Raw genomic sequence first — 14,519 nt, 5'->3', positions numbered from 1 at the left:
TTAGACAAGTTTCCACTGTTGAGATAAGAGACAGCTCAGCTGGGCGTTGGTGGCGCACACCTTTAATCCCAGCACTCAGGAGGCAGAGGCAGGCAGATCTCTGTGAGTTCAAGGCCAGCCTGGTCTACAAAGCGAGTTCCAGGACAGTCTCCAAAACAATACAGAGAAACCCTGTCTCGAAAAAAAAAAAAAAAAAAAAAAAAAAAAAGACAGCTCAGACTAGCACAGCGTTACTTTTCGCCTCCCATTTAATCCTGCTGAGGTACTGCTCTTGGCTTGAATTCTGAACTGAGGCCAGCTTTTTCTGTTTATGTATCCCTGGGGGTGTGCTTCATGTGGACTGAACTCACCCGTGACATACCAGTTCTTCAGTGGTCTTCCTGCTCTCTGGATAAAGTTCTTTGTTCTGCATCTGAATTGGCCCAAGTCCTTTAACAGTCTGAGCTATTCCCACTGAAGGTTGACCTCTTGCAACTTCTAAGTCACAGATCTCAATCTTTCTTTCCAGTTTCTCTTGATACTTCTCTGTAAAGCAGCTCATCATGTAAATGTCTTCAGTGAAGAGGGTCATCAGTGCTCATATACTACCAGATGCCATTTACTCATTATACCAGATTTCAGATTACAATGTTGAGGGTCTTTTCACTCTCAAAAGCCCTTACTTAGAGAAGTACAGGGAAGATCAGTAAAGGGCGAAGAGAAATAAAAGCCCAGTTAGCAACACTCACATGTGATAGAGGAAAACACAACAGGACTAGACTTATAACTGCAAAATCATGAAGAAGGAAAATGTTTATCTGTTCAATATTTACAGAGGCTCTACAGGGCACAGTACCTGTGTAGGTCCTTGTGGCCCTTGAGCCAACAGTGAAGAAGCACTGGAGGCATTTGGAAAGAGTAAGTCATCACTTTGTGTGCACAGGGGTGGGGGCGGGAGTATGGTGGGGAGTGATCTGTGTAACATAGATGGAAAGTAGCATCAATGAGCTCTACCCACCAGATGCCTGCCCCACCCTCCTTCACTACTGTGACATCAAAAACTCCCCCAGTACTGCTAATGCTCCCGAGAACAAAAGAACCCTGTGGAGAATTTATATAATATACTATCATAAGTATCTCTGTCAAAAACGATGAGTGGAGATGATGGTCCCCTAATTTCAGGAGAAAGTGAGAGAGTGTGCCATAAAAAGTTCCACAGAAAATGTATCTGAAAAATGTTTATTACTATGTCAAGTATGAGAAAATGGGGAAGGACATAACAATGGGTAAGAAATCAGCCACAGAAACCTCCGTCTAATCATAAATTGTTCAAGCCACCTGTAAAGCCCAGATAAAGCTAAGCTTCCAAGTTTCTATGTTTTACCATCCTGCAAGCATGATGTACATACTATTAAGAGAAATGCTCACTGCACAAAGGTGAAAGACAGACACAGGGCCTGGGAAAGTAAGGATGGAGAACTGATCCTAGGGTACAATGCTACATTATGATGAAACTCTTTCTCACATTCTAGGAGACTGGAACTTTGGCTGGACCTTGCAGCAGAGTTAATAAGAACACACTTTGAGGTCACATAAGACAAGACTGTATGTTCCCAGTCTGTTCCTTTTAACTTGAATTTAATAGAACAATGTAACAAGAAACCTTACTTGTCTTGAATTTCCCACATAATCAAGATTTACAACCTGAGGTAATATATAGCCTTAATGTTGAGTACTCTTTTCATGCTCTGACCTACAAGTTAACACGTGTATGTATGTGTGTTATGGTAATAAATGCCAAAAACAGAAAATAGGTTAAAAGCAACCTTATAAAACAAATATCTACCGCAAATGCTGGAAGCAGCATATGTGTATTGCTTGATAACTTTTGTTATTTGAGGTCAGTCAGAGTCCATGATTGACTCCTTGTAAAACTCTGTAAAGCACCCTCCTTCCTTCCCCATGTGAGGTTTCGTTGCTATCCAATAAATATAGAGCAAAGTTTTTTGTTAGGGACACACACAAGGATACAACATTCAGACAGCCATAGTGACAAAAATTCATATTCATACAACAGACAGATTACAGACAGGCAAGAAAACATAAGCTGCAGAGAGAGAGGTGACACAGGAGAGAAGTGGAGAGTTGAAGTCTGGGCTCACTCTTGGTCAAATGACTCCAAGGGGAAATGCTTTGATTTCTTTTTTAATGTGACACTAGTGCATACATGGTGACTGAGGTAATCATTAATGTATTTAAATTGACTGCATTTATTTTCATATATAAATGAAATCATACAGCTTTGTGCTCCTGTCTTGCTTTTGTAGTTCATCATAAAGTTTCTCAATTGTGTTAAAATATATAGTGGTGATGGATTTATTTTGCTGCTCTGAAGTGTTCCACTGTATGAATTTACCATCATTTATCCATTTTCCTGTGAAGGAACCAGCCTCCCCACCCCCACCCCCCATTTCAGCAGCCATGACAGCCTAACATGTGCTCGCATGACCTTGCTGCTCCTGGCCTAGGTCAGATGCCCTCCTTGTGGCAAGGAACCAATCAGAAGTTAGCTGGTGGGACTGTGCTTTATGGCTCTGGGTGTGTTTTATGGACAAGTGCATGGCAGTGACGTGCAGAGCATAGCTACTGCCCTGGGAGGGCCTATGGCCCATAACAACCAGTTGACCAATCCACACAGGGCTGGTCGTCCAAGCCTGTAAGTGCACCAATCCTGAGACTGTTTCATACCCCTAGACACTCCTCTCACGCTGCCCTATAAGATCCCTGCCTCGTGATTTCTTGGAGTTTTTCTCCAGTCCTCTGCTGCCATGAATGGATGAAAGGCCCTAGCTTAAGGGGTTAGCTCGTTAAACAACTACAATAAAAGACTCTTTGCTTTCGCATCCAAAAAAAGAAAAATTGACTGAATTTTGGTACCTTGAGTGAGGAATCTCTAATGTGTTAAACTGCTGTACTGGAATAAGCAGACTGAGTTTAAGTACTCTAAGAACACATGCATTGTCTGTAATTCAGTGTGCTATATATGTCAGAAATCTTAGAGAATTAGATACATTCAAAGTTTAAACAAGGTGGTTACAAAAGGGTTTCTGAGAGGGACTTCCTCCCCACACCTCTAGATTAAGGAATTAACCTTTTGCTGAGGCTATGGGTTTTTTTTAACTTCCTCATACAGAAATGAGTTTCATGTCCAATTTCTTAGCAAATTGGGCTCTAATGTGACAGAGAGCTCAGCAATCTTACCTTTGAACTAGAGTTCCAAAAATAAGGCGGAGGAACTTGTGCATGCTTTCAGTACACAGCCATTTCCACTGCTCCATTAACAGTAGCAGGATCAGATCCAAGGCTGTGTCGGCTAACTCTGTCTCTGTTCCTGCAGGACAAAGGCATCACAAATAACTCAGGAAGAGAGAGACCTCCTCTTTCAGAGCTCTGGGTAGCAGCCAGGTCTTCTCTAGCTTCATATCCTTATCTGAGAGTTTTGAGATCCCTCTATACAACATGAATCAAGAAACACTTGTATCTAGAACATGGAGTGATATGTTCTGTGTTTGTCCAACTTTTTAATGTTCTGATTTTCTGTCATCACAGGTTTTTTTTTTTTATCTTACTAATACATTTGTACACTTAATTATTTTACCTATCTGGCATCGGTTTCCCCTGTATTTCTCCAGGATGTTGACTCCATTCTACTCCAATAGGGGTTCACAACTGGTGACTAACTGGAATTGGCAAGGCCTTGACCCTTCCACTCGCCCCCACAGTGAATGATGGAAAAGAGTGGGCACATTAGGGAAAAAGCTGGGTTTCATTCTCCTGCAGAAAACCATCTCCATTACACAGCGCTGTGAGGTTTTTCTGGAGGCTTTAGTCTGATTCTAAGATAACATGTGGTTCTAGAAAGCACCACACCTCTGGTAAAAAGCCATGACATTTACCAATTTCTTTCCTATTTGGAAGACTTGAGGGGCCACATGAGTTCATGTTTATGTTCTGATGGAGTGCTCTGGACATCTGTTTACTGGACAGGAGCATCTCTTCTCTAAATCTGTGCTTGGCGGGGGGGGTGTCCCATGGCATGTCAGTGTCCCAGGGGCATGCTGATGTTCCACAGTGATTAGGGGGAATCCTGGTATTTCTGCTGTGAATAATGTCATCACTATTATTACCAATGTTGTGCTAGTCTACGCTCACTGGGGATCTCTGAACCAGCCTGCCCCGGCTTTCTTCTTTCAAGGGTATTTCAGAATACGAATCACTTTGAATTTGGGCAGAGTTTTGAACTCTGCCCAGTACACATTTTTCTTTTTCTGTGCTGTATCTCAAGGGGGTGTGGAAAATGAAGAGTTGCTTTTCAGTCCTTTGTTCGAAGGTGGGCTATTCCTCCCTCAGAAGATGGCCTCCTCACTACCATCTTTTCCTCAGGATTAGTATCTGTCTGCAGCTGCCACCCTGTGGTAACAAGTAGTCATAGCAGTAAAAATAAAGCAAATGAGGAACTACAAGACAACTTGTAAAAGAACATGATAAACTCTTTAACTCACAAACATTAGTCAGCAAGGCAGTGGCTCACAAACATGTCAGTTTGATCTAGGCAACTCCTCAGTCAGTGGAGGTTTTCCTCTCAGATAACTCTAGGCTGTGTCTTGTTGACAGCTACAACTAGGTAGGGCAGGAGTAAATCCCATTTGTCACATACTTAAATTGAGGGCAAACAGCAGAAGCCAGGTGAGTTGTTCTTGGGCATCTGGGGGTAAATATGAAATTATTTCTTTCATCCTCTTATCATTTGTGATCATTTAGACTTCGCAGGGGTCTTTGTTCTAGTTAATCAATCAAACTTTCTTCTTTTTAAGTCTATGTCGCAAACATACTAAAAGCTAGGTTCTGAATTTTTCCTCTGTAGGAAACATCTGACCTTCTCATGGGAAGAAAATGCTTGTAAGTGGGGCTCAAACCCTCCACCTCGTTTGCCTCTTTTGCCCTGCAATGGCAGGAAGTAAAGGAGGACCAGTTCTGGGAGAGGATGAATTCTATGTGAAGATGTTGTATTTCAGTTGTTCTGGGTCTACCCACGTGGAGACGTACCCTGTTTGATAATTAGGCATCACTGGCAGATGTGCAGAGGCAGAAGTAGGGAGGACACAGAATGAGAACACAACGCAAACTAAACATGAGTGGAGAGGAGGGAAAGAGGGGAGGGGCAGAGAGAGGGAGAGGAGAGAGATCAGGAAAGTGGTACCACAGACACTGAGGGAATTGTCTAGAAAAGACAGTAGCCCCTGTGCTAAAAACAACACACTGATACTATGTATATTTTATGAATACAGATTTTCCCTGCTGCTTGACTAAACCCGACGACCATTTCCATCTTACCCATCTCTGGACCCCAGCACCTCCAACTCTGTAGTAGTTCACTCGGCTAAGCACAAGAGAAATCAGAACTACAAAGTCCACCTACCCTGAGTCCCAGTGGACTTTCCCCTGGCTCTTCTTTGTGGAAGCAAATGTCTTATTACTCACCGGGGCCACTGCTTTTGAGCTCTTGGGCTTCTATGGCTGTACCCAGCAAGCAACTATCCACACATTCTTTGGGGGCTTGCTGGGGATCTTTATCTGGCTCTTCTTCTGGCTGCATTTCCAGTAACTTTGTCTGCTTTACAATGAAGGATTCCATCCCAGACATGGACAGGATCTCTGACTCCTGGAGAAACAGTCAGTGGCAAAGATCACCAAGAATGCAGAAGGTAGGATAAATGTAGCATCTAGGTTTCCTATCTCCCACCTGCAAAAGTACCAGGGGCACAGAGCCCACTAATGCCATGGCCACATCAGGAAAGCTCTCACTCCTTCCCCAGGTTGTAAGTAAAACCAGCCCGCTGTGGGATAATCACTTCTGTACACTGCTGGTCATCTGTTCTTATCTAGAAGCTGGTTTTCCTTTTCCTTCTCAACCTATCATTATTATCACAAACCCATTACCCTAAGAAGCCAACTTGCCCACTCAGAACTGGTAGAATTCTAAAGCACTCAGAGGAAACACTTTTAGCATAAAATTTCAAGACCCAGATATCAGCCAAGTCCTTGACCAGAGTACCTGATTCTTCCCTGACTTCAGAGAAGCCTCCTACACACTGTATCTGCAGGATCAAAACCTCAAGTGTGATTGTAGCAGTTCTTTGGGTGTGCGCTCTTACCGAATTGCCTTCCTGGAGAGAGTAGAGAACCCTGTCCTGTGCCTCTGTTATACTCAGTGCAGGAGCAATTTTACTGGATGAAAACCTCAGTCTGGACCTGACACAGAAACAAAGGTAGAATTAGATGAAAGTCAAGATCGTGGTCCCTAAAAAAGAGGCTGGCAAGGAATGACAACACATTAAAGCAGAAGCATCCACACTTACTCCAGGGGGGCTTAGTGTGCTCAGAACTACCTGGAGGATGGGACCCTGAAATCTCTCAAACAATGTATACCCGATAAGTCTTCAAATAGTGTCATATTTATGCTGTGTCTACAGGGTACTTATGAAAGGGCTTTGGTCAAGTAAAATAGTGCTTAGTCTGTCATGGCTACATTCCCAGAGGCTACTTGATAGGCTTGCTAAGATATTTGTTGAAGATTAAATAGATAAATACCATCGACTAGGGTTTTTGTTACTGTTCTTGTATCTTTTGGGTATAATCACCTGTTCCCCTTGTACTCCACATAATATTGGACAATCAATTCCAAATGACAACTTCGATAAATCAGGAAGGCATCGTGGTTATTGTTTCATATATAAGCACAGCTAAAAGGCTAAGTACTGAGACTACAGGGATGATCAGAGAGTAAGAGCACTTATTGATCTCTCAGCACCCATATCATGTGGCTCATAACTGCCTGTAACTCCAGCTCTGGGGGATCTGATATCCTTTTCTGATCTCTGTGGGCACTACCACACATGTATACATACACACACACACAAATAAATAATCCTTTTTATTTTAAAGCCTAAGTACTATGAAGATAGTATTACTGTATTACTGGCTCTTAGCATGAACATGAAGATAACCACTCAGGTACATATTCATTTAAATCCTCTCTAATGTACCATGTTCACACAAATTTTTCAGTAAGGGTGCATGTGTTGTTCTTGCCTTCTACATGTTGGCGTGGAGTGTGTCCAGGGACCAGCTAGGACATTAATGTGGCGGGAGCAGCAGCAGTCAACCAGTTACCAAAATACACCCTTCAGGATTCCATTCTAGTCCTTTCCTGTTTATTGCTAGTATAAGTACTCTCTGAGCCAAAATTTCCAGAAATTATGGCAAACAATTCAATTGTAAGCCTTAATTCTTAGCAGGAAAGAAATACCTCAATTTCTACAAAAAGAAGAGTATTCACCTTCTAGTTTTCCCTTCTAGTCAACAATTTCCAGTGAGCTGGGTCCAGGGTTCCCTGGGTGGGAGCAAACGCTTGGCAGTGCTGCCTTCACAGCTGTCTGCCTACTCAAGACTCCTTGGGTGGAGCACTGTGGAACCCAGCGTCTGGCCTGGCTAAGAAGCTGGTGGGCACCATGGACCTCCTCTCTTCTAGGGCCTGAGAACGGAATGGGGCTTTGACACCTGAGGACAGGGGCCCTGGGCCACTGAAGGGCTTCTCACTTGCCAGCCTTCTTGCCTTCTGTCTGTGGCTTGCTTTCATTCTCGGCTTCACTCAGCTCCTCTGTGGGGCTCTGGGGTTCAGAGCGAGGGAACGCTGTCTTCAAGGTATCCACAATAGCACTCACCACCATCTGCAGGGTTGGAGATACAGGGTCAGTATGACTATACACATCGCTGATGGGCAGTGATGGAGAACAGGGCAGTCATCTTTGTGCTTTATACCACAGGATGAACAGAGTGAGCCATCCACAGAGCCTTAGTCTTTGAGAAAAATCGGACACCAGCCAATGACAAGAATTCTTTGTCATCTTCTCTATAGAGTAAGACAAACCACAGAGGGAAAAAGAAGCCAAAAGAAAAACAAAAGAGGGAGAAACAAAAATTCAAGCGAGTTCTTCAGACTAGAGTATACTTTTAGTTAATATTTTCCTTTTTACATAGAAAGGTGATTCCTAGCTTCCAAATTCACAATACCATCACCAAAGTATGAATTAGTGGAAACTTCAAAGCTGTGTAAGGAGAAATAAATGAACAAAAGAAAAAATATGGTGTAGCAGCTTAAATAATATAAATAAGCATGCTGCAGGGATTCACAGAGTAACAAGTTGGGTAACAGTTTTCTCCTGTAGGAAGAGAAAGTATAAAAATCACTGAGGCCTGCAGTCAAGCTACAAAGAGAAAACCACCTTTGAGAAACAAGAACCGTCTATACTTCAGAATAAGTTGACATGCATATATTTGCCATTAAAGGAAATGCACAAAAGAGAACTATCAAGGAAATGGAAGTAAACAATGGTAATGAATGCTGCTGGTTCAGCAGAGTGCCAGGCCTTCTGTAACTCATTTTTGTGGTAATCCCTCACAGGAGCCCAGCAAGTACAGCCAAGACTTACTGGACAATCAGAAAGACCACAGGGAACACTAGGAAAAACAAACCAGAAGGGAGCAGAGGATGGAACGGCATGAGCATAAATAATAATAAATAATTCAGCTTCTGAAACACAGCTTGCAGGCTGGAGAGGTGGTGCAGTAGGCAAGTCCTTACTCATGAGAACCCAAGCTCAGATTGCTAAGCACCCACAAAAACTGGGTGTCATGATGCATTTGGGAGGCTGACGAGGAGGAGTTTGAGACCAACTGAACTATATTGGTAGTTCCAGGCCAGACTAGGCTACAGTGAGATTCTGTCTCAAAAAGTCAAAAACAAAGGAACAGGCAATAATAAAGCAATTTCCCCCTAAGGAAATGAGGAAAGAACAAATGAACACATCTGCTCAGAACTCTGGGGTTTTACCTAGTTGATCCCTTTCTAGTTTGCTTTTTCCCCATAACAAAGCATGTTCCCTAACATCTATCACATGAAATTCCATCTTGTTTTTTTCTCCCAGCCAAAATGAGAAGGCCCACCTCCTACAAAGAATCATATTTGCTTATAAAATTGCTGATGATAAGAACTGAGGCTCCAATGTATTGGATTCCCCCGTATCCTCTCTCACCAGCTACACAGGTGCTGAGACATCCTCCTGAAGAATGTACAGTTCTCTGCACATTCTGTTCTCTAGCAGAGAGTCACTCCACCAACCCAAACCCAGATTAACGTACTGCCTTAGAGCTGTCTGCTGAAAACCCGATAATGTGAACGACTTATCTCTCCGAAGACATTCTTTTGCCATCAACAGAGGTTCACTTACATCCTCACATGCTTCCATTAGAACACCACCACAGTAACTCCCGGTGGTATATAAACACATAGCGCAAGGGCACTGTCTTCCAACAGCTGCTCACTGCGACTCAGCAAGTTGATGATCCAGTTAATATTTAGCAACAGATCTTGAAAATTTTAGTTCACGTTCTAACGACTCTCTGTGCTTTGTTTACGTTCACCCTTCTTATTTCCCAAGCATGATCTCCAGTCTAATAAACATTTCACACTTGCAGACAGGACAATGCTGAGCATAGTGGTTCTGTTACCTTGTCTATTCTAGAAACCATGAACGGCTTTTTGACAAAGGCAATCCGAGCGTCTGTATTTAGTGCAAGGAACTCCTGCACCTCCTCGCTGTTGGCAATCTCAGGAATGGCACAGAGTTGCTGAAAGAGACAAGCAATTCAGAAGGAATCCCAGGCACCTTGGGTTGGATGTTTGGGGTCAGAATTTGAGCAAAGCTAGGAGAGCAGGTGCTGACCTTCAGGAAGGACTCCAGGAGGCTCTTCCGAGCTTCTACTCTGTCACTATCCATGTTTCCAAATGGAAGATCTGGAAAGAGCTTTTTTGGACCCTTTATATCTTCAAAACAAAACAACAAATTCATCCATCTGACATCCTTGTAGCAGTAATCCATATAAAACAAACATAATCACTGAATATATTTCACTAGGCTTTGTGTTTGGATTTTTGTTCATTTTGGGACTTCCAACTGTCCCTGTGTTTGTGATGCAACAATCTATTCTCATTAATGCGGAGAGAACATACAATGCAGTGGTTAAGGCAGGCCCAATGGTCCAAGTTTAAGTTTTGGCTCCAATCCCTGCTATAATAATAACCTTTGGCAAGCCACATGCTCTGTAACAGTTTCTTGTCTTTAACAAGGAGTAGTAGTATCTATCTCATGAACAGTAAGAAGGAGGATTACATGAACTAACATATGTAAAGTGTATAGAAGAGAACCAGGCACAATTCTGTAGCCTGCCCTAGTATTAGCTATGTTACATTCAACCAATCATTTATTTAGGTGATCATTAGCATCTAAAACAACAACAACAACAACAAAGTAGCCAGCTCCTAGCTTGTTTGTAGTTAAATTTTACTATGTTTTACACTCTTCCCTGAACCTTGGATGTGTCAAACTGCACACAAAGGCTTGGTTGTTAAAGACCAGGATTTCTGGGTTATTTAAGAAGGATAATCCATAGACCTGGAAAAGTTAATTTAGCTCAAGTGATTCCCACAGGTAGATATGTGACTCCTTCTTTTTAAGAGTAAATCATTGGGGGCACTAGAATAAAGCATGTAGCCAAGGACAACTTCAGAAAGGATTCCATCACAGCTACCTGCTCTAAACCCCACAGCTTCTCAAGTAAATATGGGAATGAGACATTCTCAGTGCTTTCTTCTCCCCCCAAACCCACAGGTCACCATGCATGCAGAACAGGGTGACTACAAGTGATATGCAAGATGGCATTTGGGGCTTGGGGAACTTCTGACTTTTGATAAACTTTCGTAGATCTGGTTTCTCCTCCAGGCGAGTCTGCAGATTCAAGAACTCCCGGTAGCGGCGGTTCACGGTGTGGTAGGCCAGCTGCTGTAGGCCGCTGCTGTTCTCGGCATTAAGGGCTGTCTCATACTGTGGAAGGAACAGAATTATCAATGGAGTCAGTGAGGATTATGGAATCTATTCTGGCTTTAATGACTTGTTCAACGGTCACAGCAGGAGAAAGTCGTTCATTCATGTTCCTGAACCTACTGCATCTGGCTGTCACCCTCAGTTGTAACTAACACCCAAATTCCAAGGTGGATGAGTAAGGTGTACTTCCTGGTACCCTTTGTTCAGTCTGAAATATTTTTCACTGTTCCTTAGGATTGCTTTTATTCAAAAGTTCCCACCCCCAAAGTAGTTACACAACTTTTTTCCGATCCTAAATTCATTATAAAACAGAAGCCACTAATACCTACAAAAGTGACTATTGCTAAATGACAGGAGAGACCTCATCAAGGGAAAATCACTTTGCCATTATATCCAGTCACCAAAGATTATGCTAGTTTGAGGAAGAACTAATAAAGCCAAGCAACAGATAATCATAGATCAGGTCTTTGCCTGGAATATTTCAGTTTTTCTTTCTGTTGTGTTGGGCAGATTAATCTTCCTATTGTTATTCCTGGAATTGAACTGAAATTCTGTGTCTTAGGTATATATTAGCTGTATCATTAGACATCCCATGATGACTGGAAATGTTCTATGAGGTCAGTCTGCTGCCTTCATGTGTCTAAAGAGCCAGTATGTGGGAGTGATGACCTCCACTGCACACTCCTAGAACAGCGAGCACCGGAAAGCGTGAAACCAGGTTTGAGAACCAAAATTTGACTCCCAGTGTTCCAACACTGAGCTTCTAGGGCTGTTTGTATAGTTATAGGGTGAGAGCCTATTCTGCCTCCCAAATTAGCGACATGCCACTCACACATTTGTTTAATTAAACACAGCATACTCTTATCTGCCCTTGCAATAGTCTGTGTACTGATTCTGCTTCCCAGACTCATTTCCAGAGTGCACGACCACCACTGTAATCTTGTTACCTTCACAGTATACAGCGTGTATGGGTGGAATCCAGTACCACTGTGCTCTCGGGCAGTGATGGTGCCAGTGATCCGAAGGTTCTGGATGACAACCGGGCCATCTGGACTGTTGAGGGGCTCAAAGCTGAAGGTGGCTGAGCTGAGGGGACCAGGTGGAGATGAAGAAAGTGGGGCTGGTGGCAGAGTCGGATCAAGGGAGCTCACACCACTGGTGACATCCTTTTCCAAGCATGAGGGCCGTGGGGGGCAGGGGTTTTCTGGCTCCTCTGGCAAAGGTGTCAGAGAGGTGACGTCTTCTTGCTCTGCATCCTTGTCTGCTGTGTCAATCTGGATCTCTGGGCAGTTAAGCATGGAGACCAGCAGGCCTGTGTCTGGGTCTGTTCCTGGGGCTTCCTCGGCTTCTGCTCCTTCCAGACCTTCGGACCCCTCACCATCCTTAGGCTCCAGAGCCCGGGAATCCTCTAGGGCACACAGGGCATCCTGAATCCTGTCGGAGAGGAAGTTGCCAGGGGTCATGAGCATGATGGTTTCTTTGCCCAGTTCGGACAGCGGTGATTCCAGCTCAGAGTCTTCACATAAGAATAAGGGGCCTCGAATATCCGGCTGTAGAAAATGGGACGCGTTATTTCCTCCTTTTCTTTCTTCAAGCATCTCAGTCAAATCTCCCTCTACTGCTTCGTGGCCTTCTTCGACCTCTGGGGAGGGGGCTGGCTCACTGCAGGTTATGTGTACTGGGACGGCTAGTGGAGAAGGCACTTTTCCTATCGGCAGACTCTCTACTTCAACAATCAGTGGCAGAGACGTGGGCACTGAGGACTGCTCTAGGACACTGGCTGAGCAGGGGGGTTTAGTTCCTTGGGCTGCATCATGTCTATACTTGGAAAAGATACTCACAAGTATAAGGTGGATCCAGTCAGGGTCTGATAGCCTACTGATGAGTGGTAAGATTACATTGCAAGTAACAAGTTCAGCTACTACATGGCGTCCAGTTCTGGTCTCCAGGTGGGGCTTGGGCACTAACTCTTGAAGTAACAAACTCACAATGCCACGTGCATAGGCCATCTCGGTGGTGGGACTGTGCATGGCAGGATGGGGGGTAGTAGCCCGGCAGTAAGCATCCCACAGCTGGGAGGGATGACCTGAATCGCTCTGCTCCCTTGCAGTGGTCTCCTTTGCTTGAATGTAGCTCTGCAGGTGACAGCCACAGAGAGTCAGAACCTTCTGGGTAAGCGCATGGCTGTCCACCACGCTCATCCGCCTTCGGAGCTCCTGAACCAACCCCTTCATGGCTGCCTCCATCTCTGCCTCGAATGCTGGCTCCTGGCTCACCGAACGATACCAGGACAACACAAAGTCTCGGATTATCATCTGGATGGTGCAGTTAATCTCATGGTCCAGCTGCCTTTCTGCTTCGGGGCATGGCGGGCAGGTGTTGACCGTGATGAATCGTTCCAGGTGCAATTGGCCCGAAGCCCCTGCAATGGCACTGGAGCCGAGCCATCCTCCGAGCACCACCAACGATGCACACAGAAGGATCAGAAGCCACATGTTCACCAGCAGGTGGATGACAAGTAGCCAGCCCAGCAAGACCCCCACAACCATCAGCTTCCGGCTACTCCATAGACTACCGAAGACACAGCCGGACTCAGGGGTGTTCTCCTGGGGAGGGGTCGCCGTTCCTGCCTTCATGGCTGAAAGAACAGGTGGTTTCCACAGAGGACGGCCTCCTGTTTCACTTTGGTGACAGGAGTGAGAGCATGAACTGTCCCAGAGAAGAACTAAGCCCGGGTGCTAGTGAGTGAACTCTGGACCCTCGGTACTACAGGCACTGCAAAGCGAGAACGCCCGGCTTCTCCCGCTCGCTGCTGTAATCACAGACCACCAACCAGTCTCTCCCAATCGAGACGAGGAAGGCTTGACGGCCTTCCTCATGTCCCAGGCGGAGAGTCTCTTCGCAGCCCGCGCGGCCCACGGACACTTACGAACGCCGCCGAAGCGGCCGGCAGATCTGATCACACGTCGCCGGGGGCCGCGTGCCCAGACTGCGCCCCTGTCTGGTGCGGACTCATGGGGGGTTCTTTCCGACCTTCGCGGTCAGGAGCCGCAGCAAGCTCCGGCAGCCCAGGCGACTGCGTTCCGCAGCCCCAAAGCGATCACAGCCGCCGGCTGGCCGCCAGCCGGCGACAGCTTCCGGGTCGTGGCCTGCGGGAGCGGGGTACGCTGGGAGAGCGGCCCGGTAGATGAGCGCCTCTGGCTCCCCCTGGTGGTGAGGAGCCGTGGTGACGGCAGGCGTGCCCAGGGGCTCTGTTGGCCTGAGACCCAGAGCCTGTGCTCACCCAGCATCCAAAAAGTCTAGAAGTCTTCAGAACTCGCCCAGGCTCTACAAAGTGCTGTTTGGAAATATCTTTAGCCGCTTATATAAACTTCCACTAATCCAATTTGTCTTAATTCCCTGGGAGGCATATTTTTTAGTAGCTTGATGGATTTTTAATATTCTCCCTACTTCCTCTAGAAATCATCCCTTCTCCCCTCACCTCTCAACACAAACACCGACCTCGCTTCACAGCCCACTTCACTTGTTCTCCAGAGT

General features: G+C 45.2%; 1 protein-coding gene across 4 annotated transcripts in view; it reads right to left on the bottom strand.

Annotated features, from left to right (window-relative positions):
* The window catches only part of Snx19 (sorting nexin 19), a 40,263-nt gene extending 26,133 nt beyond the window's left edge, over positions 1-14,130 (bottom strand). The window contains exons 1-9 of one of the 4 annotated variants that reach the window (XR_005870251.1): positions 11,930-14,129; positions 10,844-10,982; positions 9,825-9,925; positions 9,610-9,729; positions 7,639-7,769; positions 6,195-6,291; positions 5,521-5,701; positions 3,241-3,370; positions 351-661 (exon numbers count right to left, since the gene is read on the bottom strand). Coding sequence is in view for 3 of the 4 variants with exons in the window: in XM_005078485.4 (XP_005078542.2) it covers positions 3,241-3,370; positions 5,521-5,701; positions 6,195-6,291; positions 7,639-7,769; positions 9,610-9,729; positions 9,825-9,925; positions 10,844-10,982; positions 11,930-13,618 (2,588 nt within the window). In the remaining variant the exon portion in view is untranslated. Of the gene's footprint in view, positions 1-350; positions 662-3,240; positions 3,371-5,520; positions 5,702-6,194; positions 6,292-7,378; positions 7,552-7,638; positions 7,770-9,609; positions 9,730-9,824; positions 9,926-10,843; positions 10,983-11,929 lie in introns of those variants that run through there. The other 3 variants (XM_005078485.4, XM_021232064.2, XM_021232066.2) reach the window with 3 other exon arrangements.
* Positions 14,131-14,519: the final 389 nt, after the last annotated feature.

The sequence above is a fragment of the Mesocricetus auratus genome, unplaced genomic scaffold, assembly GCF_017639785.1.
Source record: "Mesocricetus auratus isolate SY011 unplaced genomic scaffold, BCM_Maur_2.0 Super-Scaffold_100022, whole genome shotgun sequence".
NCBI classification, from domain to species: Eukaryota; Metazoa; Chordata; class Mammalia; order Rodentia; family Cricetidae; genus Mesocricetus; species Mesocricetus auratus.
Note: the sequence above shows the minus strand (reverse complement) of the source record. Positions and strands in the feature narration are given on the sequence as shown.